This window comes from Haliaeetus albicilla, chromosome 10 (genome assembly GCF_947461875.1).
Source record: "Haliaeetus albicilla chromosome 10, bHalAlb1.1, whole genome shotgun sequence".
Lineage (NCBI taxonomy): Eukaryota > Metazoa > Chordata > Aves > Accipitriformes > Accipitridae > Haliaeetus > Haliaeetus albicilla.
In genome coordinates, this window is record NC_091492.1 from 23,009,682 (window position 1) to 23,037,491 (window position 27,810).

General features: G+C 45.5%; 2 protein-coding genes across 2 annotated transcripts; one reads left to right on the forward strand and one right to left on the reverse strand.

Moving 5' to 3' along the window:
* Positions 1-1,837: 1,837 nt before the first annotated feature.
* THAP11 (THAP domain containing 11) lies at positions 1,838-4,848 on the reverse strand. The gene has a single exon (XM_069793938.1). It carries the CDS (start codon positions 4,846-4,848, stop codon positions 4,087-4,089), a length of 762 nt encoding a protein of 253 aa, XP_069650039.1. The 3' UTR covers positions 1,838-4,086.
* CENPT (centromere protein T) lies at positions 4,847-26,195 on the forward strand. Its single transcript, XM_069793930.1, is given in 14 exon segments — positions 4,847-4,877; positions 4,880-5,286; positions 5,922-6,042; positions 6,622-6,712; positions 8,755-8,888; positions 10,351-10,384; positions 11,543-11,685; positions 12,149-12,577; positions 17,006-17,182; positions 17,919-18,122; positions 21,045-21,135; positions 23,189-23,353; positions 23,831-23,935; positions 25,780-26,195. Coding segments are annotated over 14 exon segments (2,256 nt in total). The 3' UTR covers positions 25,904-26,195.
* Positions 26,196-27,810: the final 1,615 nt, after the last annotated feature.

The window sequence follows — 27,810 nt, forward strand, 5'->3', positions numbered from 1 at the left end:
ATGTGCAGAAAAATCGGTTAGGGTTTCATCTACAGGAGAGAGGGCCTTGCATTGGAGAGAAGCTTCTCTGTCTCTGTCCTGTTTGGTTCTGCTTGTTAACTTTCCTTGTCACATCAGAGGCCCCGTGTCCCTTCCCATCTTTATCTGATCATGAAGAACTCAACATAGAGCTCAGGCTACAGGTCACCACCTTGTACTCACAGGGGCTCCGGCCGAAGCTCTTTTTATACTCCCTTCTCACAAAGTCTGATTTTACTTCATTAACATTGAAAAACCTTAGTCCTTGGAAACACTTCAGGTAGAGCCAAGTGATTAGGCATGCCACCTTCAGAAGAACACCTTTTTCATTTAATCCAGAGGTGTGAATCGTGTGGCTTGTACAGATGCATAGAACCATTAGGTAAAGGCTACATATGTTAGAATGCTGTTTTCACTCAGTCTAGCCTGAGCTTCAACCAGTCACGGTGTGATTTTCCAGATAGTTTGGGAAACCGGGGAAGGACCAACCAGAAACTCTACAGATACTGAAAACCCCATCAGCCAGCTGATAGCCTGACTAGCAGCTCTCCCCATTACAGGCAGGCTGTTACCCTCATACATGTTGCCAGGATTTTAGGATTACATGGCCAAATGTGCCATAGATGGAGTTAGATTTCTAGATTTCTTGTGTAACTGGAAGGCTGAACTGGTAGGTGAACTTGTACCACAACGCTGGATATAGACTACTCAGGGAATACATGACTAGTTTAGTGCTTGAGCTCTACAGTTTGAGGATGCTGAGCAAGAACGCTATCATCAAATCATTAACCCTCTGGGTTAAAGACTATCATATTACTACAGAAAAACTTAAAAATAGGTGCAGAACCCAGAAAGGGAGTTATCCTTAATCTCTAGGGGTGATTGTTATGACGATGAAATTAAGATTTTCCCTTAGAACAATAAAAGCCATTTTAAATAAACATTGTTCAAGTCGCCTTCTAAGGATAATGTTTGATAATATACACACACAGGAACATGGCAACCACAGAGAGTCAATGCTGGTATAAGAAAAATATAGCAAGGGTACAGGCTAGGTTAGAATACAGCATGCAGAAAGGTGAGGAGTTGAAATGGAAGAAAAAAAGCATTTGCACTGAGCAATAACACAATTTATTTGTTAACATATTAAGGTACCTCCCTACGGAATTAGTCTCTTAATTCACTGCCAGTACCATTGCTCACTTACCTCAATTTAGCAGCAAATGGGGGAAAGCGTGCATGAGGAAAAGCATTCGCTTTTGTTATGCAGCTTCATTTAACGTTCCCAGTTCAACCCAAAAATGTGATGTTTGAGGCACAGCTGGAGTTTTTTGCCACTTAGAGTTGTTTGAGACTAATAGCTCTAAAACAATCTGAAATTAGGAGCTTTGGGAAGTGGGATTACAAATTCAAAGATAATATAGGCTAGCTCTTCCCTGCACTAGGCTGGTTCACAGGAGGCCATGCTTTCTCCTTCCTCTACCATGCGTAACACAGGAGACCAGTGCTGTCCCTCCAGCAGAAGCCCTGTGTGGGAAGTCTAGCTCTCGCTGCTCAAATCGCTCCTGGCTATTTAAAGAGCACCCCTGTCCTAACAGCCGTTTGCTCATCAAAACAGCTCTAACCTCTGTGTAGGCAGGCATGTAATACACTGAACAGACCTCTGACTCCTCTTCCTCACCCTACACTAGTGTCAAGATATTCATGCTGTTGCAGCCATGGAGTTCCTAAGAATAAAAAAATGTTGCAAAAGAGAAGACGCACTACAGCCACCAACCTTTCAGAAATATATATATACACAGCATGGAAACAGGAAACATAACAAAACAAAATATACTTTATTAAAATTAAGCATGTTAGCACCTCAGTGTAACCTGGAGAAGTCGAAGAGTCCAGCAGTTAACCAGTCCAGCAGGCCAAATGGCTGAACATCCTGAAGTGCATTCCAATGGTAGAAAAAATACCACGACTGTTACGACACACACGTTCTCAAGAAGCTAGGACGCACAACCGGTCTCATCTGTAAGGAGAGACATTGTGCTGCCTATTGTCTTGATGGGAGCATATAGATCTGCTGGACCAATTACATATGTTAAATCAGATGGTGTAGCAGGTGTCTGCTTTCCCTAAAAAAAACCAAAAACCCACAAATAAAAAAACCAAAACCAAACCAACCAACCAAAAAAATCGCTGCTTACTTGACTCGCAGGAAAATCAGCATATCACGGAGCTGAAGTTAAGAGCTACATATCAGATTGGAGAAAATAAATTAAAATGAAATAATGGGAAATACTTAGTACATGAATAGACCTGTAGTATCCTTATGGTCAACCATCCAACTCAGTACACACGTTAATAGAAAAATGACCCATGCATCACATAGCAGGCTGTGACAACCAATGCCTTTAGCTGAACGGGCTACATGATCAATAGATAAACCTCCAGCTACCAAATCCCACTGTGCCCCTTTGTTTGGTCATACAGAGTATTGAAACCGACAGTTGTAAAGCTAAGTTAGCCAGTGTTACAAAGATTACAATGTTTTCAAACTAAAGATACTTTTTACATTTAGAAAATACTTCTATAAAACTTAGTAAAACTGACATCCCGATCTACCGAGTGTAACGCACTCTGATTACAGGAGGAAGATCTCACAGACCCAGAAAACACGTGGGCATTCCTCCCTCGGATGTAATTATGGGCACACTGTGGTGAACTGCCTTTTGTTTCCAACATCCATCGCTATCGAAGCCGTGCTCCCTAAGTACACATCGCCATAGAGCTATGCAGGTGCACCAGATACCCTCCTCGTCCTCCTCAGCGCTGAGGTATCTATTCCACCAGGCTAACCTAGAAGTACACATTCGAGCCTTGCTACCCTCACTCCACCCTCCTTCTAGCCAACATTGATTTGGTTTCCTGTTGCTGAAAGCGAGGGGACTAATGCTGGCTAGAAACAGAAACTACACAATCATTCCACATAGTTTTGTTACAATACTCTTAAATCTCGGTTTAGAATACGCAAGCACGTTTCAGTAAGGTCTTGCCTAATGTACAGATTATTAGTCATGCCAACTAGTTTAGGATTAGACAGCAAGGGTTTGCAACCACTGCAGATAGATAAACTCACTTCGCTTCTGTCTCATCCCAGTTCTCTGAACGAAAGCCAAGGACTTAAATGCCGATGTGTTACAAAGGCTCCGTTTCATTAGAGGGAGTTCTTAAGCCAATGAGATAAACTACAGCCGTCAAATGCCACCGGGTTCTTTGTACCAGATCGTAATCCTTACTAGTGTTGAGAGCATCAAGACATCTGTAACAAATACGTATGTACTGCGGAGAAAGCAGAAACTACATAGTACAAGAGCACTCTTTAATCTGGGGATTCTTTCACGCTAGAAACAGCAGTCTTTTACGGCATCAGTAATTTACTGAAGAAACACATCACCCTGAGAGGGTTTCTAAAGCTTTCCTCGTGCCTCTGCTAAGCAAGGCCACACGCGACATCGTTGTTCGTTCCTATGAAGGGTACAGTGCCACCCACGCTTTCAGGCACGCCTTCTCCAGGGGGTAGTGTTGCTGCTACCTCACTTAACACATGGCGAGTTTATTTGCTGAAAACTGATACCCTACGTCCACTTCGTGGTGACACGGGTCCCATCTACACTGCAAGAAGTGCTTTCCGCCGCTGCCGGCATAGGGAGGGTGCCGATGGGCCCGGAGTAGATGGGACGCCGGCAGGCGCCCGCAGTGCTAGCTCTGGGGTAACGCTGGATCAATAACGGGGGTCGGCAGTGGGTTGAGAGCGGCCGCCCCGTCTACGCAGGGGAATCCGATGGCGCGGGCTTGCCCGGGGCCGGGGGCTGCTTCGGTGGGGGCGGGAGGGACCGGGCAGCGAGAGCCGAGGAGGGGCTGTGGGGCCGCAGCCCGTCCTGTCTCCACTCTGTCCGGGAACCTCACCGAGGGTGGCGGGGGCGCCGGGGTGGAGAGCCCCGGGCCGGGCCGGGCCGGGCCCGGCCGCGCCGGGCCAGGCCGGGCACCCCCCCCGCGCCGGGCCGGACCCCGGCCTCAGAGGCCGTGACGCTTGCGGGTCCCGGCGCTGGCGGCGTGGAGCAGCCGGTCCTTCTCGCGGATCTCCTCACGGAGCTGGGCCTCGGCCAGGCGCAGGCGGCGGATGCTGCCCTTCATCTCCTTCATCTTCACCTCCAGCAGCGCGATGATGTCGCGCTGCTCGTTCAGCTTCCTCAGCAGCTCCTCCGACGTGGTGCCCGACGACAGCGAGTACGAGTGGTCCGGGGGGCCGCCCTCCACCGGGCCCTCCTCCCCCGCCGCCGCCGGTAGCCTGCCAGGGCCGGGCCCAGCGGGAGCCCCGGCCCCCAGCTCCACCTGCACCGTCAGGTCGATGGGCTTCACGTCCTCGGCCGCGCCCCCTGCCGGGGCCTCGGCGGCGGCGGCACCGGAGCCCTGCGCGGCGGCGGAGGCGGCGGCGGAGGCGGCGGCGGCGGAGGCGGCGGCGGCGGCGGCGGCGGCGGCGGGGCGGGGGCGGCGGGCGGCCCGCTGCGCCTTGCGCTCGTTGACGCCGCGGAGCGGGAAGATGGTAGGGACCCGCACCAGGTAGGACTTGCGACCGCCCTGGAAGTGCTCGCTGCAGACGCGGTGGCCCGTGGTGGGCTGGAAGGTGCTGAAGCAGCCGCTGACGCCCGCCCGGGAGACGTTCTTCAGCCAGAGGCGCCGCAGCTCCTCGTCCTTGGGGAAGGTGTAGAAGTGCAGCGCCTTGTCGCGGTGCGAGTTGTTGTAGCAGCCCGGCACGCAGCAGGTGAAGCCCGGCATGGCGGGGCGACCTCCCGGGGAGGGGGGGGGGTACCCCTGGGCGGCCCCGGCGGCGGGGAGAGCGGGCGCGGGGGAGTCCCGCCGAACTACAGATCCCACAAGGCCAACGGCGGCCTCTCGCCGCCCGCCAACGCCGCCCGTCGCGGCCGCACCGGAACTACGCGGACCACAATGCACCGCGGCGGCGGCGCCGCGCCGGAACTACCCGCCCCACACTGCGCTGCGCCCCCGCCCCCGCCGACTGCGGCCGCCACCGCCCGCGCCCCGCCCTCGGCAGGCTCCGCCCTCCGCTCCCGTGGGGCGCCGCGCGGCGGTCTCGCGAGAGGCGGCTGGGCGGGAAGGCGGCGGGGCCGTTACTCCGCCATGGCCGACAGCTGGCCGCGGGTCCGCCGCGGGGCCAGGCGTAGCGGCCGCTACCCAACGCGGGCCGCTGTGAAGGTGGCGGAATGGGGTCCGGCCGGCCCCGCCGCGGGGTGTGCGGGGGGGGGGGGGGGGGACGGGGAAGGTCGGGTCGCTGTCGGCACCAGCCGTCCCGCGGGGGTCGCCGGGCGCTGCCCGCCCGTACCTGCTCGGTGTGAGGGAGGAGCGAGGCCCTTGGAGCAGAGGACCGGGGGGCAAAGCACGCTCCCTTGCCCTTGTTCGCCTTTAACGGGGAAAAAGGGGCCGAAACTCATGAATTTTGTGCTCACCGAATAGCCGGGGCTGGCACAGCCTTCCACCTCTATGTTTTTCTTCTGTTTCACCTTTTTGGGTTGTTTTAGGTGAGGGCTGTGAGGGACGAAGGGCCGCGGGCCGTGCTTTCAAGTCCCTCAGGCTGTTGCCCACAATGAGAGCTGTACATTGAAACCCACCTTGATCTGGCGTTGCGAATTGTCTTCCGCCCAAAAATGAAGCGCCAGCGTTGTTGAAAAGCAAATGCGCACGGTTTCTTTTTGGGAATTTGGAAAATGTTTCACGTTGGCTAGCTTAGCTTTTCATTAGAAGACAGATGATGAATGCTTTTGATGCTAAGATTCATCTTTAATGATGAAAATACCATTTTTGAATTGCATGTCTCTGATTTCTCTCTTTAGACCCTGTCCGATTCAGGGACAAATTCTGGCAGAAGCACCTCGGTGAAGCAGAGACCGACTGGGTTCCCTGATCTTGACAATGACACACCACGGATTATGCTCAAGAGAATCATCCAGACCCGTAAGTATCTTTTTTTCAGGAAAACGGAGAATAGAAGGACAGTGCTTTGGTGGAGTTGAGAACAGGAGGTGTTCTTTTGTAGTCTATTATTCTTACCCTGTTATGCGGAACAGAAATCCAGACCATTGTATTGACTGATTTATGTAAAAGAGGAATCACTGCTGTGACAGCTGAAAAAGGTCATGTGATACAACTCTGTCTCAAAGACCAGGTCTTGGATTGATGGAATCATATTCTCTTCACTCAGTGTTCTTAAGCTGGTGAGCAAGCGTGTAATCTTTGTGCTGCCTTTAGCTGTAGCATCGTGTGTTAATTGTAGAGGCATGCGCTGTTGCAGACTTCACCTCAGCTCTGCTGCAGTACATGGAACCCCCATGCTGCCATTTGTCACTGTTGGCTTTGTTGCTGTATGTGGCAGCCTTCCCAGGAGTAGAACCCAAATATTTTTCACCAGGTCTTTATTTTAAACTGTTAATATATGTCATTTACAGAATGTAGTATGGATTTGATGCTCTGCTGCATTTTGGCATTCTTGCTGGATTGAATGTTGGAAAGGAAATGTTTTGGGTTTTTTGGCAGAACCACAAGTTTCACCTCTAGCACCTCAGATATCTAAACATGAAGAAACAGAAGCTCCACCAGAACTCCCATCTAAGAGGGTGTCCAGCATGTAAGTGATATTTTAATTTTTATTTTTATTTTTTACACAACCAGTTATAGCTGCAGTTCCTATGATGGCATTGGAGAGTAGGATTTCTCTTACTTCTGTTTCAGTGATCAGAATTGCATTCTGTCAGGTTGGATTTTCAGAAATAGCTCTCCAGCTTCAAAAGTCACATAGGAGTCACTGGGACTGAAGGACTGAATAGTAAATGCTGCATGTTTGTGCTTAGTCCTGCTTCTTAAATGCAGATTTTTAGTATCTTTTTGCAGTGGAAGTGCTGGTTACAATAAGGCTCATGATGGAAGCCTACTTTTCGTAGTTGTCTGAGAGACACTAAAATAGAAGTTCTTGGATCTCCCCAAGGCTACAGGCCATGTGCTGATGATGCTGGGGCATAATGAGTTACTGCTGTGTCTTGTATTCAGAATGCAGGCTGCTGTAGCTTTTTACAGTGTTACTGCTCCTTGGTTGCCCTCGTTTTGGGCTGCTATGGGTAACTTCCTTCCTGTAGAGTGGTTTGGAGGTGAGGTTTGCCTTAGGCTCAGCCACTTATTCCTGTTTAGCTTCCGTTAATATTTTAAGTTAATAGGCCTGACTGAATTGGAGAGGCTGAAGTGTGGTTCATTTACTTCCACTTTGTTATGAAATAGAAGAAAGCCAGTAGTGGTGGTAGGTCTTAATTTGCTTTAGCCAGTTTTGTCACAACACTTGTGCGTGTTTTTGCTTACTGCAAAATAGACTGTTCTAAATAATGTGATTACTTTTGTCTTTATAGCTAATTTTTTTGCATTGACCATAAGCAACCTTAAACAGGTCATGTAAAATATTAAGCAAGCTTCTATCTTTCTGATTTTTTAATAGAGGAGGAAACATCTGAGTTTTCTGTAAGTGTAACCACTTGTTTTTTTTAAAATCAAGAAAGATGAGCAGTATTATTTTAGTTCCTTCTTGATTTTGCTTGTTGTAGCTCTTGAACGTCTTTGAATGTGCTTCTCATCAGCCTTTCTTAAGCAAAAAGACAAGCTGGTCGGACATTTGCAGGGTTTTATGTTCCATGTTAGTTCTTGAACAGAAACAGGTATAGACTTTTTGTTTTAAAACCTTCCTCACAACCTTCCTTTAGTTGATGGACGTGAACTTTCCTGAATTTGGGAAGGCACTGCTTTCCCTAGTTGTAATAGCACATTCCAGGATAGATGCAAAAAAATGAGAAATCTTTTTTTCCCTACTGCTTTACATTTCTTCCCTGTTACAAGCCAATTAATTCTAATGCTTAGGCTTACACTAGGCTCATAATAAGAAATGAAACTTAGCCACATTTCTGGGTGGTAGAGAATGTATTTTGTAGGGGGAAAAGACCTGTAAACATGATCACCTTACCTTTCTTGCTATATTGAAGCCACGTTTGTTGCAGCAAAGGATACAGAAGGATACATCTGCTGAATGTGGGCCCTTGGCTGCTGGAGGGATGCTCTGCTCTAGTACTGCAGGACATGGTGTGGAGTGCTGGCAGCAACTCGCTGCCTGAATGTGACCTTCCTGAGAGGGGATTCTTGGAACTTCCCAGTACAGGGGGAAAACAACTCAGAAACATACTTTCTGATCCTGATCCAGTGCTTGACTGGGACGTTACGTGTCAATTCCAAGCACCAGTGAGCTTTGTGATACCTAATGTTGTTTCATGATGATGGCTTTTTCATTTATGCTGTAATGGTTGACAAACCTAATTGCTCTTGTGTGCTGTTAGGAGGAGAGAGCTATGGAGCTTGTTGGAAGTCCAAGCTTTTACTCTAGTCTGACCTTTCTCAGCGCTGTTGTTTTGCATATATATACTCAAGTTTTGATTCTCTTTGTGAAGCTTACTTCGATTTAGTAGGAGGGAATGACATGTTCCCTCATTTGCTGAGCTAATCGCCCATTAGTTCCTTACTTCTGCTGCAGCAAGGACAAATAATTTTAATTTGCTTTTCAGTGACATTACAGGGACCTTTCTAGGGTAGCCAAGTGATAATGTTATCCTTTGTTAAAGGCTTGGTTTGTATTGGTAGGGTGGAAATGCAACTGCCAGACCTTGTTCCTGAGGAGACATCTATCGCCACGTTCCGTATGACTAAGAAGAGAAAGAAACTCAGCATTTCTGAATTTGAGAGAGCAGCAGACAAAAGACTTCCCCAGAACCAAGGTAAGGCCGCAGTTGAAAATTACGTTGTTCAGCACTGTGTTTGCTGTTAGCTGATCATCATCTGCTGCAGTTTTGTTCTTAGTGACTTCTCAGCTGGGCAATTGTACGCTTGGAAGCAAGATTGCAGTATCTTGCACAAAGGGGATAGGGGAGAAGGTAAAAGCCCCTCCTATCAAATTTACAATAAGCCTTTTTGAGCCAAGTTATGGGCTCTGCCCTGACTGTATATAACTTGACTATTTTCCAACTTGGTGCTCTTTGAGTTTTGAAGTGCCTCTGAAGGAAGCAAGCCCTGTCTTCCCCTCAATTCCAGAAACTTGAAAATGCAACAAGCTGCATGCTTTTCGTTGCAATTACATATCGTAGGTTATAAAGTTCTTGTTTGAGAAAAAAGGGTCTTATAGTTTTATAAAAGAAATAATGTTTTATATTGGAGTAAGTCTTCCCTTTAAACATAAATTTGCAAATTTGGTAAATATAACTTCCATTTTATTTGCAGTTTAACAGAGGCAGATAAAACACCTCACCTTGGTTTACATATCCTATTGGCAGTAGCAACTGGAGTAGAATTCAAGGGTGAGATTCAGCTCTGAATTACAGACAACAGTACCTCAGCTCTGAATTACAGCTCTGTCTGCATGCACACTAGGTAACTGAAATCCTCCTAAAGTTTAGGGGAGATCTAGTCAGTGGAGTATGGAGGGTATTGAGCTTACCCTAAAGTAGACACCTGCATTTGATTAATTGTCCTTGACTATAATAGGATCAGACACCTGTGTTTGGATATTTTAATCTGGAGCTGAATCCCACCCTGACTCAAAACCTGTTTTGACCACCCTGTGGTCAAAAAAATCGACTTGTCTTTCTTTAGCCTGATACCTGGTCTGAACATGTTCTGATAAGATGTGGGCAGCTCTGTAAAAGCAGAGGGGGCATGCTCTAGTATTTTCTAGTATAAGCATGATTATGTCAGTGCTCTCCAGATCTGCTTTTGGATTTTGGGGGCTTTGCGAGTAGAACAGGTTTGAGTTATGCTTTCACCAACAATCTGTGGAGTAGTTATCTGTACTTCTAAAGCTTCCAGATGCTTTAATGTTTAGTTTAGGTTGCTGAAGGGTTGTGACTGACGCACTAGCCTAGTATCTTGCTATTAATGTGGTAAGATTAATATTGAGTATGAGGGCGTGTGCCATGTTAAATTTTCTTTGAAATAATTGTTTTATTACACTTTCAGAAATTGCTTACTAGAATTCTAATATGCAGTTCTGAAATGCAGACAAGAAATTGTAAAATGAACCTGTCATCTAATTCTGTTCTCACCAAAATGTAACTTCTGAGGATTGTAGCATAACTGGCTCTAGAAAGAGGAAGATCCATTGGGGTGTTCCTGTAGCCTGTAGTGTAGGCGGTAATTTCTCAGCTAGCACAATTTCTTAACTAATGTATCACCAACTTTTTCTAGCTCAGTCAACGTTGGACAGCACTGCTTTGGCTCGGTGAGTTTAAATTAAAATGTCTTAACTTCTGGCTCTCCTAACTATAGCTGCCTTGATTCATCACCTCTGTAGTTGTGATGAACATTATAGATACCTGAGTTCATGATAAAGACCTATGTTAGTACTAACACAATCATCTCCCCGCTCTGGTGACAGAATTTGAAGGTGTTCTAGTACATATGTTGTGATTTTCAGAAATTGTGGCTCTGCACTGTATGCCCAGGTTGGTCTAGCTTGTATTGTTACTATTGTTCCTCTTTTTACTTATTAGGATCATTGCTTTTTTCCTTTCATTCTCATGTTTCCAACAATAAATCAGTACACAATATACCTTAGAATATTATGACAGCCTGTTGCATCTATGCAGTCTATAGTCCAGCTCTCCTGGACTTTAAAAGCTTTTTAGCAAGTCAAAGAACTCATTTTCCTGTGTTGCCTCTGTACGTTGCTAATGATCCTAGCCATGGTTAGCAATTTATTTCACCCTTCTCGCTGCAGCCCTTGCCTGTGGTCCCATGCAAGGTGATTCATAGGGCTGCATTCTGTACTTCCTATCTTTGAATCCTCTGAATCTTTTTGATTGTGCTGCCTAGAGAGAGGGACAGGAGGTAGCTGAGCATGGCCAGTCTCTTTAGGATGCAAAATATGTGCAGTGAGATACATCTTTTCCCATGCTTTGCATGTTACTATCTTAGTTCCCATCTCAAAAAAGTTACAGTGTGTTGGTAGCTGTACTTTGCTGTGAATACTGATACTGAGCAGCTTCTTAGACTTGAAGTCCTCCTACCATCCTGCTGTCATCTAGAGGACATCTTTACTCTCAAACATTTGTTTTCCCTTTTTTTTTTTAATTTAAAATTTTTAAAATGCCAGAACCTTCTGTCAGATACATTGTTGCAGCCCTTGTGAGGTAGGAGGCTGTAAAACAGTCTGTTTCCTGATCTCTCTGATACATATCCCGATGTTAGGTGATACCATAAAATTAAACTATTTGTTTAAAGTAGACTGGCATGTAACCTTCAAGGTTTTGGGGGGAAATTCCTCCTAGCTAACGGATTTGTGAAATGTCTCACGGCTAGTGGCACCATGTCGGTAATCTGAGGGTAAAAGGGGAGTGTGTAACTTTGGAAAATTGTTTCTTCCCTTCTCTTTTTACAGATCTCTTCGCCTGTCTCTTGGTTCCTTGATCCCACCAGACACTGTTGAAAAGAGAGGCTTGCTCCGGAGGCCAAAAAATCGCAAAGCTATTGACATAGAAGCTTTTGAAGGCGGAGTGGAACAGAACATGCTGAAAAGAAAAGGTTTCTTCTGTGTTGTTACTTCTGTTTTGGGAGGGAGGGCCTCATATAAGGTGGCTTTTAGAAGCAGTTACTGAAGTGTGGTCTGTATTTTACGATTTAAAGGCTACCAGCACGTGCACAGAAATCCAGTGTAATTTGGGAGGCAAGATTAGAATGAGACTCTGCATCTGTAGTTGCTTTGATTCTATGCACTTAAATATGTGCTCCACCCAGTTTAGTGGTTTATACCACAGGAATCGTTTGGGATCGTGTTCATAACTGTGGGTACTGGAGATGGTTTGGTAGAGAAAGTTAGGGACACTGAAGCGTGGTGATGCAGTTTCAGTGTTTGATCTGTGGAGGATAAATAAAATTTCGTTGAATGACTTAAATTTTGAATTATGCAAGTCCTGGTAATAAATGGGTGTCCCTATGATCTTGAACAGTTTTTTACATAAAACTTGTTCTAAAACTTTCTAAACAGCACAGAACTATCTTGTGGACTCAGAAACAGCATCTGGGATTCCAACAGCCATGCTGGCAAGCGATGCGGAAATCATGCTGAGTAACACAGAGCTCTTTGTTCAGCCTCAGTTTGATGAACAGAGCCACAATAAGCTTTCTGCTCTTGAACCACAGCTATCAGATTCAAAAACTTCAGCACAGACAAGCAAGATTTCTGATGCAGCTCAAGAGGAAGCAAGGCTGGTGGGCCTGGTATCCAGTGTGGGCACAAATGAGGGAGGAACCCGAAGATACTCTGCGGACTTAATCCTTGATCATGAGCATGTTGACGGAATGACTCATGTATCTCCAAAAACACCTGCAAACCAGCAAGAAGATAAGCAAGATCATTCCCCGCGGAGTAACCCAATGGAACAGCTTTCTGTTTCAGAGGAGGTGGTGGTTGGCAGTGAGTACTCTTGGGTTAGGACTTGGGGCTTAGCAGGTATTACCTGAAATCACAGAATGGCTGAGGTAGGAAGGGACCTCTGGAGGCAATCTTCTCCAGCCCCCCTGCTCAAGCAGGGCCACCTAGAGCAGGTTGCCCAGGACCATGTCCAGGCGGCTTTTACGTTTCTCCAAGTATAGAGAGCAACCTGTTCCAGTGCTGAGTCACCCTCACAGTGAAAAAGTGTTTCCTGGTCTTCAGGCAGAGCCTCCTGTGTTCCTGTCTATGCCCATTGCCTCCTGTCCTGGCAGTGGGCACCACTAGAAAGAGGCTGGCTCCATCTGCTTTACACACTCCCTTCAGATACTTGCATATATCGATGAGATCCCCCCGAGCCTTCTCTTCTCCAGGCTGAACAGTCCCAGCTCTTTCAGCCTTTCCTCCTAGGACGGATGCTGCAGTCCCTTAACTGTCCTGGTGGCCATTTGCTGCACTGTCTCCAGTATGTCCATCTCTCTCTTATACTGGGGAGCCCAGAAGTGGACACTGTAAATTGGTCACAAATATGGGGAGCTAAGGAGATAATGTGTAGGAGCGGTAGACAGAGTTAGAAGGAGTGTCAGGAGGTTAATAGTCTAGACCTTTACCCTGGTAAGGTCATTTATATGTCACAGCCAAACACTTTGCTGTCTCCAGGGCCTTAAAAATCCCTTGGACGGAGGTAGTCACCTCCCTGGTCACTTTGTAGCAATGCTTTGCCAGTTTTTCCCTGGTGTCCAGTATCTCTTTCCTGCAATTTCCCTGTAAATACCTTGTCCTGGCTGTGTAAATGGGAGCACATTTTCCTCATACTGTGTTGTCGAGGCCCCAAGGCACAGTTGTAACCCTAAAATTTTCTGCTTAGCGACCCTGAGGCAGCTAGCCAAGACAGGATCTGCTGCAGTAAATGGCTTTGTGCAGTTCTTCAATCAAAACACCCTATGCTTTCCATGAAGTACGGACAGCTATTGGTTTTTTTCATTTAGTTTTTTTTAAGATCCGTTGTCAAAAAGGCCACAGAGACAGTATTTAAAGAATGATTGTTGTATTCAGTACTGCTCAGGCCAGGAAGAGTTCTTGCCCTGGAAAGTTTAGAAATTAATTAATGTGGGGTGGGCTCTTGCACCATACTCTGCTTCTGAAGGGTTGTCTGTGGCAGGCTTGCTGGGGAAAGTTGTTTTGAAAGGACAAGGGAAGAGATCAACAGAAAAAGGTTAGTTGCTCTGAAGAGTCCAATGGTAGGCACTGTTAGGACAAATGGATAGATAACGTGGAGAAAAGTGTGGAGGACATGGAATAGAGGACTGGATCAAATGAGAGGAAGAGGGAGGGGAGTGAGAGCATATCTAAAGATGCTGGAGTTTGTAAGGCATTGATGTCAAAAGTTAATGGTTATGTAGTTCTGCTCTTTTGCCAAAGGTAGCTGATGTCAATGTTGCTCCTCAGTGTGAACTGAAAAATAGTTGAAAGGACTTTTCCAACTGGTTCCTAAGATACAATGTGAACTCCCTAAACTGTTTCAAGTAAAGGAAGAGCATTTTCTTGTGTGTATTCCTCTCTCTGCTTGGTTGGTATTTTACTTACCAGGAAAGCTAAAAGGAAATTTATAAAGATAATGGGAGCAAGTTAATGCTCTCAATTTCTAGCTGTTAATAGATGGAGCTCCTCTGCCATCCAGAAGACCAAGTAAATGTTTGGGATCCTCAGTCAATCTAAAGCCTAAGAGATATTTCAGCATTTCTTTGAGAGAAGTTTTGTCCCATGTAGTTGAAGACCTAGATGTATACGATACAGAAAAAGCAGATGGCTGATACCGTGAACAAAGTGGAAAAGGAAGAGATTTTCAGAGAGGGTAAGAAGTGCTTGCAGTGTTGCAAGGGAATGGAGTACTTTGCTTAAAACCAAGAGTTTTTCAGGTGACTTGCAGAGTAAAACAAGACTTTATTTTGCAGTAGATGCTAGAGATAATTTAATTCAAGTCATATAGGAGATACTGTGAGCATTTCCAGACAAGCTTTCTAAAAGTAAGCTGTGACTTGCTCATGTGCTTTCATGTCAGTATTTGCTTTGTTCACAGTGACTGCAAATGGAATAAAGGTTCATATTTTTTGGTACGTCCATAGTACTGCTCATCTTCCCATAAGAAAGATGAATAGCTCCCTCTTGGCAAGGAATATATCTGGCTAATCACTCTTTTAATGCTTTACTATATTTATTTAAGCCATGTTGGCCATTATCTTTCTCCAGTACCAACCAGCATCTTTTTCTTTTTAAGACAAGGGCTTGAAGGTTGCCCTCCCTTAAGTAATAAAGATTGTCACTAGTAGGTTGGGCTTTCATACCTCCTTGTTCCTGGAAGAGAGCAAGTCATGCAAGTTGTCTGCTTTCACAAGCACATTCTCAGTTATCTCTGAAATCCTTTTGCCTTAGAGTAAGACAGTAAAAACTCTGTGCAGATGCTGAGGGTGGCAGGTGTTATCCAGTCATTACATAAAGCTTTGGGTATGTGTGGACACAAATTCCTGTGTTTTCTTGAATTTCATTTTCCAGACTCCAGTGTAGGATCCTTTTAAAGTCTTTCCCATTGTTCCTTTGACAGTGTCTGGAAATGAGAGAATACCATTGCCATGCAGGTTTCTTTCCCTAGGCTTAATTACGTCTGAAGTTTCATATGAATTACCTTTTGGTGGTATGGAAACTGCACAGTCTATAGCACCAACAGTTTTGTTATTAGAATTTTAAACTGAATACTTGCGGTGCCCATAAGTAATTGCTTGCACATACCAGACGTATCACCAAAATTAGTTATGTTGCCTTTTTATCATGATAATATAGCCTTTTGTTTTAAACAGTTCTTTTAGAGTAGTTCATTAAGGTAGCAGGTATTCTGCACCTCCAAATCTACAGTTCTGTAAGGCTGGCATCCTGTAATCTTCCATGATTCTTTTGTCCTGTTACAGTTTTACTTGGGTGCGCCTGTGGAGTGTGAAATTTAAATGGGATGTTTCTCTTGAGACTGATGAAAGTCACCTCAGAATTGTTACAGTTCTGTGAATAACAGCTCAAAGCTTGGGGGATGGTCAGAAAAGCAAATAACACGTAAAAGTTATTATGAAAGGAAGAGATGACAAAAGGTCACTGTGTCACTATGGAAATGATTGTCATGCTCTCTTTTTGAATACTGCGTGCAGTTCTAACCTCTCCATCTCTAAATAGATTTAACAGAACTAGAGAAGGTGCAGAGAAAACCAGATTTACTGTTAACGATAATCAAATATATGGAACCATTTCTGTGCATTGAATGACTGAAGATAAGGACTGCTCAGCCTGGAAAAAAGACAATGGGAGTGAAATGTAAGGAGATTAAAAAGGAAGGCCTTGAGCAGCATGGAGGAGATGATTCAGCAAACAAATTGAAACAAACAGCTCCCTGATCTGTCAGTGCAGCAACTAGAGAGGAGCAACTTGCACTAACAGCTAGCAGGTTATACCAAACTACAGGAGGTATTGCTACTAGCAACAGGTGAAGAATTCAGTAAAAATTAAGACTTGAATGTGTCAATATCATCTGGTACTCCACTGTTAAAGTACTGTATCCCAGCAGGGATCCAGTAGTGGGGGATACTCACTGGTGCCTGTCTGCCTTATACACTCTTAGTGTAGAGCTGAGCTTTTGTCTTCTCCCCGCAAAGCTAGTTAATATTTCACTTAACTTTAGGCAAGATTTTGCCCTGCATTGGTGTAGAGTGTCCAATGTTCTGGTTAGTGGGATTGGTATTACTGATTTTTGCACCACCTTTGGCCAAATTTCCTTGTCCCCTTCACTGGGGCTTAGGGCTCCCAAGGCCTTGACACTTGTACTTTTGAGTGTGAAAACTCCCAGTCACTGGAGACGATGGTGTCCATTTATTTCTCCTCATCCTGCCTGCTAGAGGCTTGTCCGGGATGGTTAAAACCACTGCTAGGCACTCTCCTCTTTATAATGCAATGTAACTCTTGCAAAATTGTTTCTTCAGAAAAACTGAGAAAATGGGGAGGAAAAGCTGAGCACAAACTCCGTGTGTTGTTAGACTTAAAGGAAAAGAAATTTTTCTTTCACACAATCACCAAAAGTGAGAACAGACATAGAGATGGCAGATTTTGAGGAGCTCTGCTTACTGATAGGTAAAATTCCTTCATCGGGATCTGATGTGCACCCTAATTAGATGGCTGTAGAGCAAACACAGGAGAAGTTGTGCATTTCTTAGCTGTAAACTTTAGGATGGGAGCTGCATCTGCTTCCCTTATTTATAGCTTATGGCTATTGCTGAGTTTACTTATGAGTAAATTTTAGTGGTTGTTAAACTGTATGCTGGTGGTTGATTGGGGTTTTTTTGTAGGTAAAATTGTTGATAGAATTTCCTATTTTAGCTGCAGAGCATCGTGCAAGTGCTGGATATTCTGAACATTTGGAGGAGAAACTGACCAAAAAAGCAGAATCGCAGATAACTACAGTAGAAGATGCCAGAGTTAAAACAGAAATGGCCCCTTCGGAAGAAGAGGGAATAGCAGAAGGCAGTATTGAACACCAAGGCTCTCCCGAAGCTGGTGAGGACAACCTCTAATACTGACAACTATCTCTAATGCCAGAGACATCTCAAGCTGCATTATTGGCATCAGTGCTGGGCGAGAGACTTGTTAACTCTGTTTGCATTCTGGAATCTGGGCTAAATGCTGGGAAAATACCAAACTAATTTTGGCATTTTAAGCTGAAAGACTGCATTCTGTTCAAATGGAAAACAAAATTATATTGGCAATACTGCTTAGAAATATATAATTGTGGAAAGCTTAGTTAAAATTAACTAGTGTGAGTTCTAGAATCAGGCAAAGACTGATAAAACTTGGAGACCTTCTGAGTGTGTTGGCAAATCAAGATCTTCTAAGTTACTTTTCCTGAATTGCTGGGTCTTCTGTGTTCAACATGCTGCGCTAAGGCTTTGGTTAGACTTCTTTTGAGATAAAAGTTGTTATTAAGGGAAGTTCATTTAAAAGGATCTCAGATAAAAATTTCACTAAAATCTCATGGGCTTCTCCACATTACCAGGTGCTATTTTTTCTGTTTGACCTCTGCAGACCTAGAGGAAGCAGAGGGAAAAGTTGAGGATTCATCAGTGCTTTAGCTTATCTAACTTAGTGTATTGACACCCTAATCCTTGAAGATAGAAATATAATAGGTGGCAACGTCATTAGGAATGGAAAGCTGGGTTTCATTCTTATGAGTGCTTTGAAATTTTGGCTATGATACTTGTTTCAGTGATGTATTTTTCCTGCTTTGGAAATGTAGAACGTGAGATTGCCAAAGGTGTTGGAGCTGGAAGTCTGGGCAGGCATTCTCATGCTTTTTCCTCCTCTGAAAAATCTGGGATGGAGCCATTAAAGGAAGCTATTGAACAAGCAGATGAACTAGAAGACCAGGTTATCACGGTAGAATTGGATGGTCTGGAAGAAGAGCCTACTGTGAATGAAACTGAAGACCCTGAGAGTGAAGGTAAGAAAAGGTGAAGGTACTGTTGCAGCAGTAGCAGAAGGCAGTTGGAGAAATTTTTTCCTGTTACCTCTCGATAGATTGAGGAACAACGTAGGTTAATAATGTGATTAACTGTTTAGTCCATTGGATAGTCCAGGGGAAGCTGTTGGCTGCTATTCCTAGGGCCAGATTGTTACTGGCTTATCAGGTGCTTCAGGGAGCTAGATCATCTACTTTTTTGAGGTGAAGGTAATGGAAGTGCACGAATCGGCAAAACTGAGTGCAGAGTGGTTTTATATAGTGACATAGGGATATCCTCTATTTCATTCTTCCTTCCTTCCTGACTCCTAACTTCATGCTGACTTTTTAATGTCTTAGCACTGAACTGCTGTTTCCACAGCCATTTATGTGACTCCAGGCTTGAAACCTGATTTAGAACCCCATATTTTGGACATGTAGTTACAGATTTCCTTTCCAGTTAACCAAAAGAGTAGGCTGGCTTTCCAGAAAGCTGAGAGGAAGTGTCTGTTTCTAAACAGTTCTTCAGACACTGCATCAGTCTGCTCTGTTGCCTCAAGAGCGCCGTGCCCTTTGGAAGAACATACACAGCAGACTGAGTTCTCTTTGATCAAGGCCACATTTGAGAATGCCCAGAATGTGTTTTAGTGGTGTCTTTTGGGACTGGTCTTAAAGTCTTTGAAAGTACAATACACCCTGAAATAAAAAACTGAACTAAAAGAATCTTATTGCCAGGATTTGAGGCATTGTGAGGAAATACAGCTGTAATGAGAGTATCAATGCCTGTATGTATTTGTGCAGCGTGGAAGGCACAAAGACGACAGTTGAACTGGTACACTTTTGCCACAAGAAAAGCTGTAGGTGTTCTTAGGACATCTACAATCGTGTGTCAACATGCTTATCTTTAACACAGCTGTATGAAGAGATGGAGAGATCTTGATGAAGAGATCTCTGCTGATAGGGTGGAACAGTAAGAGTGGCATCTTACAGGTCTCATTGGACAAGGAGAGGAAGAAAAGATGAGAAATTATGCACACTTGTCATAAAACTGACCTCGGAAACCTCAGCATAACTAGTCTCTTCTCCTGCATCCTGCTCCCTGTCCCTCCAGCACACAAATATTTCTTCAGAAGAAGCTAATGCGAGGAACCATGGTAGTTCACCTGGTCCTGCTTTCTCTGAGGTACTCCTGACCCTCTGAGTTGTACTACTCTCAGTAGTACCTGAGCCCTCAGCCCTCTAGTAGCTGGGCTTGTCTTCTGTGACAGGGCAGGTGTCCTAGCTTTTAGGGAGGGTTGTGAAGTTGACAACATTGCCAGATATGCTGGATTCTTGGGCTGTGTAGCGTTCGCCACATATCAAGGTGCCGCGATTAGATCACTGGTCAGCCCCAGACCAGGGAAAGAGACAGATAACACACACAGTGTGAGCGCCAACTTCCGCCTTTTATTGCGCAGTCAATTGCTTTTATACTAACAAGGGTAGGCAGGATTACAGACACATCATAAGGCTGCAACTAACCCTCTAACTTTCCGTGACATCGCAACATCTTCCGAACGCTGAACCCTACAGGGCTGCACTCAGCTTTCAAGGGAAACTGTCAGGCAAGAAGACCTCCAAGACCACTTGCTCCTCTTCTAGACAGGAAGCTACTCAGTATTTCATTTCTGTTAACATTGTTTTCTTTCCTGCTCTCACTTGTTAAGAAGTAAAGAAGTTTAAGAGTGAAGTGAGAGGATGCAGATTAGGCTTGGAGGAAACTGATATGGGTGGTTCACAGCAAAGAGGAGGTGAGGTACTGACTATAACCTGAGCCTTAGTTGGAGGGAATTTATGAAAACCTGTAAATATGGGAGATGCCTACAAACTGACCCTTGTAATGTGATTTTGTTGCTCTGCTCGTCCCTGTGTTCAGGACAATTTGCCACTGATTTAGCAGGGTGGCAGTGAGGTAGCTTGCAGATTTTGAAGTTTGTCGTGGTTTAACCCCAGCCAGCAACTAAGCACCACGCAGCCGCTCACTCACTCCCCCCCACCCAGTGGGGTGGGGGAGAAAATCGGGAAAAAGAAGTAAAACTCGTGGGTTGAGATAAGAACGGTTTAATAGAACAGAAAAGAAGAAACTAATAATGATAACGATAACACTAATAAAATGACAACAGTAGTAATAAAAGGATTGGAATGTACAAATGATGCGCAGGGCAATTGCTCACCACCCGCCGACCAACACCCAGCTAGTCCCCGAGCGGCGATTCCCCACCCCCACTTCCCAGTTCCTATACTAGATGGGATGTCACATGGTACAGAATACACCGTTGGCCGGTTTGGGTCAGGTGCCCTGGTTGTGTCCTGTGCCAACTTCTTGTGCTCCTCCAGCTTTCTCGCTGGCTGGGCATGAGAAGCTGAAAAATCCTTGACTGTAGTCTAAACACTACTGAGCAACAACTGAAAACATCAGTGTTATCAACATTCTTCGCATACTGAACTCAAAACATAGCACTGTACCAGCTACTAGGAAGACAGTTAACTCTATCCCAGCTGAAACCAGGACAAGTTCTCTCTGGGAAAAGAGGCTGCAGCTTCTTGGCAGCCTAAGTCGACCCAGCCATCAGCCCCTGCAGCCTGGCCCCGATGTGTGTTCCTACGCCCTGCCTGGTGTGCTTGTCCAGCACGGGGGCTGATGGGCTGGACCTGGGTGGGAGGGAAGCCGCCAGCCTGTGTGGCAGGAGGTGGGGTGGGTGGAACTGCAGCAGCCAGCAGTCGTGCTGGTTCAGGGTGCCATGGAGCCACAGCCTGAGCGCAGGCAGTGTGGCACTGGACAGATGTGTGGAAAGCTGGCTGGGCTTCTGTCTGCTGCTGCAGCACTGCTTGCTGCGGGAGCTCTGAAAATAGAGTTCAGTTCCTCAAGTACTTTTTTTTCCCTAGAGGTTTCCATGAAGACACCCACGTTTGTCCGTGCTGCAGCCTACAAGCCGCTGCTGTCAACTCCACGTCCTGTAAAACCTGCTTCTCCCAAGTAAGTATAAGCCACCTTCAACAGTGGCCTGGTAGAAGTGTGTGTGTGGGGTGTTAGTGCCAGGGGGAGAGCGCTGAGCCCAGCTTTGTCAATTGTTTTGTGTTTTATCAGCTGTAGCAGGGAGGGAGGAGTCCTGAAGTCTCTAGTTCATTCACTGCTTTAGTAATTGAATAGAATTCTATCAAGTGAATGGCAGCACTCTCCCAGAACAGATCTGATGCCTCAAGTCTTTCCAATGAATGTTCTTGTAATATTTTCTTGTGCTGAAGGCCAAAACCTTTTCCTAGGAGTTTTTCAACTGGTAAGCTACCCTGGACCCATAGATTTCAGTATGGGATGCAGAGGCCCTTGCAGAAAAGGGGGAATTGCAGATTATGTTACATTGATCGCATAAAATGATGTATCTGTATTGACTTTAGAAGCCTAAAGCTGTATGCAGTTGCCACATGCTGAGTATAAAATAAAGCTTGCCTAGAGGCAGAAAGTGAACCTGTCCTCTGCATTACTCCAAACAAATTAACATTTGTCAACCTCTTAACTAGAAATTTGGTGAAGCCATATGCTTCATCTCCTAGGGAACAGGAGGAATTTTCTAGCCCATGACTCTAGATTTTTGTTTATTGAAGCAATAAACAATCAAACCAAGTTCTTGTGCCCTTTCCTGCTGTGAACAAAGGTGAGTGATGCTTACCAGAAGGTGCTGGATGATCACTCTAATCATGAATAGTAAAATATATTTATAAAATAGAAAAAGGAGTCTTTGATACTTTGCTGAAGTGGAACTGAATGAATGCAGATTTGCTTTCAAGCTGTGCTGAGATAACAGCTGATCATAATTACAGGTTCAGAGCCTCGATTACAGGAAGTTGTTGCACAGAAAATGCATGGTTTGTTCGCACTTTACGTAATGCAGTCTACCCTGAGTGGGCCTGGTTGTTCCTGAGATAGCGATGCTCAGGTTAAAAGCCCAAGGAATACTCTAGGTTATGTAGTGGAGCAATAACCATGTGAGAACTACGGTTAAGATGTTCTGCTATAAAATAATCTCTTTATACTGGTACAATTCTACTGTGATTAGCTATACCAGATTAGAGCCATAGTACTTTTCATTTAGAAACACCAATGTCTAATGCAGTCACTAAACTTGAATTTTGCCCTGATGCTGTGAACCAAACGTTCATATATAATCATTCACAAATGGGTAAGCTGAGGCACAGGAACAGTAACCAAGATGACTTAAATGACTGTTTTTTGTCTCACTACTACCCATACTTCATCTCTGGGGCTGATCTCTTCCACCTGCCTCTGAGGTTCTGACAGAAGAACATGCAGGTGGGCTGGTGAGCGAATCAAATGATACATGCACTCCCTCTGTGGGTTTTGCATGTGTTAGTGTGAGATTCCAGGGGTTTTTTTTGTTGTTTTCCACTTGTCTACTGAGTGAATCTAGAGATTTTCCTTCCCTTTTTCATGTTACAATTTTTCCTTTTTAGAATGGAAAACAGTCGTAATTTCCTTTGGGACTTATGGTCATGTTTAAGAAAAAAAAACAAAACAAAACCCACCAAAAAAACCAACCAACCAAAAAAAAACCAAAATCCACAAAAAAACCCACTAAACAAAATGTTTGTAATAGTGTAAAAGTATACCCTGCAGACCAGACTCCTGTCTGCAGATACAGAGGTGACCTGTGGATGCATCAAACTCTGTGCACTCCTGGAGAGTGAATACTACAGGGATGCAGTGAAAACTGCATTTATGTATTGGAGGCAACTATAGTTTGCTGACTATCTGTTATGCTAGCATGTTTATCTTGGGAAACTTGAGTCTGGATTGCTTCTCCCAAGGTCACAATGCTATGTGAACTGTTTGCAAACTGTACTTCATGTGCATAAGGTTTTGAAGAATTGGGGGGGAGAAAGAATTAAGAGCTTGAGGTAGTTTGTACCCCTTTAAATTCAGCATAAGGTTTGCCCAAACTCAGCCTGATGTGTTCTCTGCCTCTCCCCTATGTTTGTTCATTTGATGCGCGAATTTTCAATTTCCCCCAAAGGTCTCCCCTGCAGCCGCTGCGGGCCAAGCCAATTCCAAAGAGCTCGGGAGCGACACGGAGGAAAACAAGTAAGCCTGAAGTAGCAAGTAGTTTGATAAAGAAGATATTTAGCCATTATGTGAAAATGCCAGTGGCCAGAGATGCATACAAAATTGTTGAAAAATGGTAAGTGACAGCAAACTGTTCCTCCTCCTCCCCCTACTCTTTCTAGTCTTTTTTTTTTTTTCCCCCTTTCTTTTCTCTCCTGAAATAACAAACCTGTCAGGAGTACTGCTGGGAAGCTGGCAGCCCTCCCTATTCAGCTGTGGGGAGAGTCACGGGAGGTCTGGTTAAAACAAGGACAGAAATGTGCTAGGAGCTTTTGGCTGCTGTGAGGGTATCCGTGACCAACGTTGCCTTGCAGGAGCTTCTGGGTTTTGTCCCAGCCAGTGCAAATTGCACCATTCACAATCTTCTCTAGCTAACAGCACAGTAATATCATTAGCAGTCTCCGTGAGCTGGGTGGCTGCGGAGTGTTTCTTCTCCTGCAGTTTTCTCTGGCAGGCTGTGACCTGCACGACAAGCAGTTCTAGTGCAGCTTGCTCTACAGAAGTTCACACACTCCACAGCCTGATTTTATTTCCCTCCTCAATCCTCCTTTAGCTGTGAGAGATACTTCAAGCAGCTAAGCAGCGATCTGGAAGCTTACACCAACCATGCAGGGAGGAAGACAGTGGAGATGGCTGACCTGGAAGTCCTCATGAGAAGGTAAAAGGAAAGTTATTACTAACTTGTAGTAGTGTTCAGTAGTGCTTTGATAGCCCGGTAAGACTGTCGTTGCCAGGGTGTGCACTAGCAGTAAGTATTTCCACAGGAAGTGTGGTGTCTTGTGATGCCACTTGGTCTTCTGTCCCAGGAGGGCATTCGTGGATGTGGGTTTTTATACTCCATGATGATGGTGGCAGAGGGCCAAAAGGAAGGAATGAGGGGTTGGGGGTGCAAGGAGTCATCTGAGGAACAAGTAGCAAGAGGAGGGGGATGTGTGCAAGGGTGAAGCTGTTATGGCTGGGAAATGGTCTCAGTAGAAAAAAGAGAGTAACAGTAAGTGCGAGGCTGGGCTGCACTGTTTGTGTCCCTGAGCGATCTCTTTACTCAAAGTGCTTGCAACTGAAATAGCATGAGCATTTTCACCTGCCCTGCTCTCTGTTTTGATGACTTACTCTTCCAAACAGAATCATAGAATCAATAGAACCATTTAGGTTGGAAAAGACCTGTAAGATCATCGAGTCCAACCATTAACCTAACACTGCCAAGTCCACCACTAAACTGTGTCCCTAAGCACCACATCTACACATCTTTTAAATACCTCCAGGGATGGTAACTCAACCACTTCCCTGGGCAGCCTGTTCCAAAGGTTGATAACCCTTTTGGTGAAGAAATTTTTTCTAATATCCAATCTAAACTTCCCCGGCACAACTTGAGGCCATATTCTCTCGCCCTGTCGCCTCTTACTTGGGAGGAGAGACTGACCCCCACCTTGCCACAACCTTCTTTCAGGTAGTTCCTGCTCCTGCAAAAGCTGATACTTTGGATTCAAACTGACAGTTCCTCTCAAGAGCAGGAAAATGAGTCTCCAGCCTGGCAGGCCAGGGCTGACCTCTCCTAACAACTGTGTTCCCCCTTCATGCTGCCACTTCATGCCCGTAGAGGGTCAGGCTGGTCAGCAGCCTGGATGAACTGTTCTTGGAGCCTCTCCACTGCTGCTCTTTCCTGTGGGGTCCTTCAGCTCCCCCATCTCATGCCTGAATTTATTTTGTCCTGTGACCAAAACACAAGGGGTTCTTGGCTTGGGAGCCCTCTATAAAACTCTGTGTGGCCTGAAACAAATCCATTGCTCCTCTTTTAAAGTCATTATCATTATGCCAAGTTGTTATTCCTCATCTCCATTGGAAGAGTTTCAGATGCGATGCTGAAGTCATCTGAGGGATTTTGCAGGGCATGTCTGATTAAAGGCTTTGCATGGGCCTCTGTAGATGGAGCTGGTGCTGCTGCTTAAAAAAATAATCTGTTGTTGTCCTGGTCCAGAGATTTTCATCTTCCCACCTGACAGGTTTGTGCTAAAATCAGTATGAAGAGGCTGAGAGGTGCGACAGTTTAGTTGGCCAGATTTGAGGATTCCGTACTCTTGTTGTTTTACCTTTTTCTAGATGTCTTTATGCCTTTCCACTGCCTCGTAAAGGGATCAGGAGTTGTTGCTGGTTCACGAATAAGAACAGTATTTCTGTTCCTTTCACAAGGAAAGCATAAATAAATGCTGCTTTTTTTCCTTTCTACAAGACTAGGAGATGCTGATTTTTCAGGCTAATCAGCTAAATGGTATACTAGAAAACTACATGCCCTACACAGTTGGAAAATGCCAACCACCTCTGAATTGGGAATGTAAAAAAATCCTGGGTAACGAGCTATTTGCTTCTGTTACATCATTCTGTGTATGTCTTTAAATGGTAAAATTTATCCTGTGGCAGGTGGATTGTGAGTTTAAAAAGCAATGAGCTCATACTTGGGTAAAGTACAACTCTGTTTCTTCTCTGTTCTCCTCTTTTTGAACAAAGACAAGGGCTGGTGACAGACAAGATGCCGTTGCATGTGCTGATAGAGCGTTACCTCCCTCTGGAGTACAGGAAGCTCCTGATTCCGGTTGCTGTGAGTGGAAATAAAGTGTTCCCCTGCAAATGAACGTGCCCCTCTGGCAGCAGTGGCCCCTGTGGGTGGGAAGACGGCCTGCTCGCAGAGGCTGGCTGGACGCTGTTCTGTGGAACTGCTCTGTGTGAGGGTTTCCCACAAGGAACTAGTGGGGCAATAAACAGTTGACATTCTCTTGAACTGACGCAGGCTGTGATCTGGCTATCAGGCCAGCCTGCTGGATCTCACCAACTATTGTTACAAGTCATTTGATGAACCTGAATTTTTTTATGTTACCTTTGAATACTTGTACAGCTCTGATAAATAAAATATGTATTCTGCGTGATGCAAATGCTACTTTATTCCGGTGAGCTGAAAGGCTACTGCACTGTGGTGTTCAAAATGTTCCTAATAGACACTGAGGTGGGTCAATGCTCGTCATACTAACCAGTTGTTTGCTCAAAGGAGAAAAGTTGTGTACTGCCTTCCAAAAAGCAGCAGATCCTTGTTACAGCTGTGTATTTTTTTAAAGCAGGGGCTTTCAAACTTGGGGTTTGTTCCCCTTTGCAAACCTAGTCTACTGTGTCAAGAGTAGATCATTGTCCATCTGTGACCACAGCTGGTTACTGATGTAAACTGAAATGGGAAAATAGACTTTATATTTACTTCATATATAACCAAATCTCACAGGGAATTAGCAAGCAATAATTTTAAGACCATTTCAGACATGAGATTTTCTGGTGCACACATGGTAGATAGACTGGGAGAGATTGATTCAGGTGGAGTTAATTGCGTGTACTGGGTTTATGTGGCAAGGTTTTGGTAGTGGGATGGGGGGAAGGCTGCAGGAGTGGCCTTTGGCCCCTGTGTTGGACAGAGCTGGTTCTAGCCAGCTCCAAAATGGACCCACCGCTGGCCAAAGCTCAGTCCATCAGCAATGCTAGTGGCATCTCAGTGATAATGTGTTTGAGAAAGGGTAAAAATGCTGCGCAGCAGCTGTGGGTGGAAGGAGTAAGGAGAAAAGTGTGAGAGAAATAACCCTGCAGACACTGAGGTCGGTGAAGAAGGAGGTGCTGGAGCCAAGACTCCCCTGCAGCCTGTGGAGAAGACCATGGTGAGCCAGGCTGTCCCCCTTCAGCCCATGGAGGACCACGGTGGAGCAGATATCCACCTGCCGCCTGGGGAGGATCCCACGCCATGGTAGGTGGACATGCCCTGCAGGAAGCTGTAGCCCATGGAGAGGAGCCCATGCAGGAGCAGGTTTGCTGGCAGGGACCTGTGGGGGACCTATGCTGGAGCAGTTCTTGAAGGAGTGTATCCCATTGGAGGGACCAGAGACATGGTGTTACGGACTGACTGAAACCCCCAGTTCCGCATCCCCTCTGCACTGCTTGGCAGTAAGGAGCTAGTTGAGCCTAGGAAGAAGGCGGTGTGGGGGGAAGATCTTTTTTAGTTTTAACTTTGTTTCTCACTATCCTTCTCTAATTAGCAATAAATTAAATTAATCCTACCCAAGTCAAGTCTGTTTTGACTGTGACAGTAATTGGTGAATGATCTCCCTGTCTTTATCTCAATCCATGAGCTTTTGCCGTCTTAATTTCTTCCTGCTATCCTATTGAGGAGGGCAAGTGAGAGCAGCTGGGTGGGTGACTGGCAGCCAGCTATGGTTAACCCCCCCCCCCCCCCCCCCCCATTGCAGGTAGTGTAACCCCACAGCTGAAGGCTGCGCTTCACCAGCTGTTTTCTGCCAGCCCCAGTGCTGTCCCCTGTCTACACACAGAAATGTATCTGGAAAGTCACCGCTCCCGCCTGGCAGTGCCACCAAGGAGGCAGGCCATGCCAGAAGCTGCTCTGTGAAGCAGGGTCCAGCTCCATGAACTGCAGTTTGCTCTGCAGAGGTCGGCCTGCTATTGTTGTGTGCTGGCACCCCACGTCACGATCCAAAGCCGCAAGATCCAAGC

Excerpts from the sequence above, each read along its gene's own strand:
- THAP11 (XM_069793938.1), bottom strand. The coding sequence starts at position 4,848 with ATGCCGGGCTTCACCTGCTGCGTGCCGGGCTGCTACAACAACTCGCAC.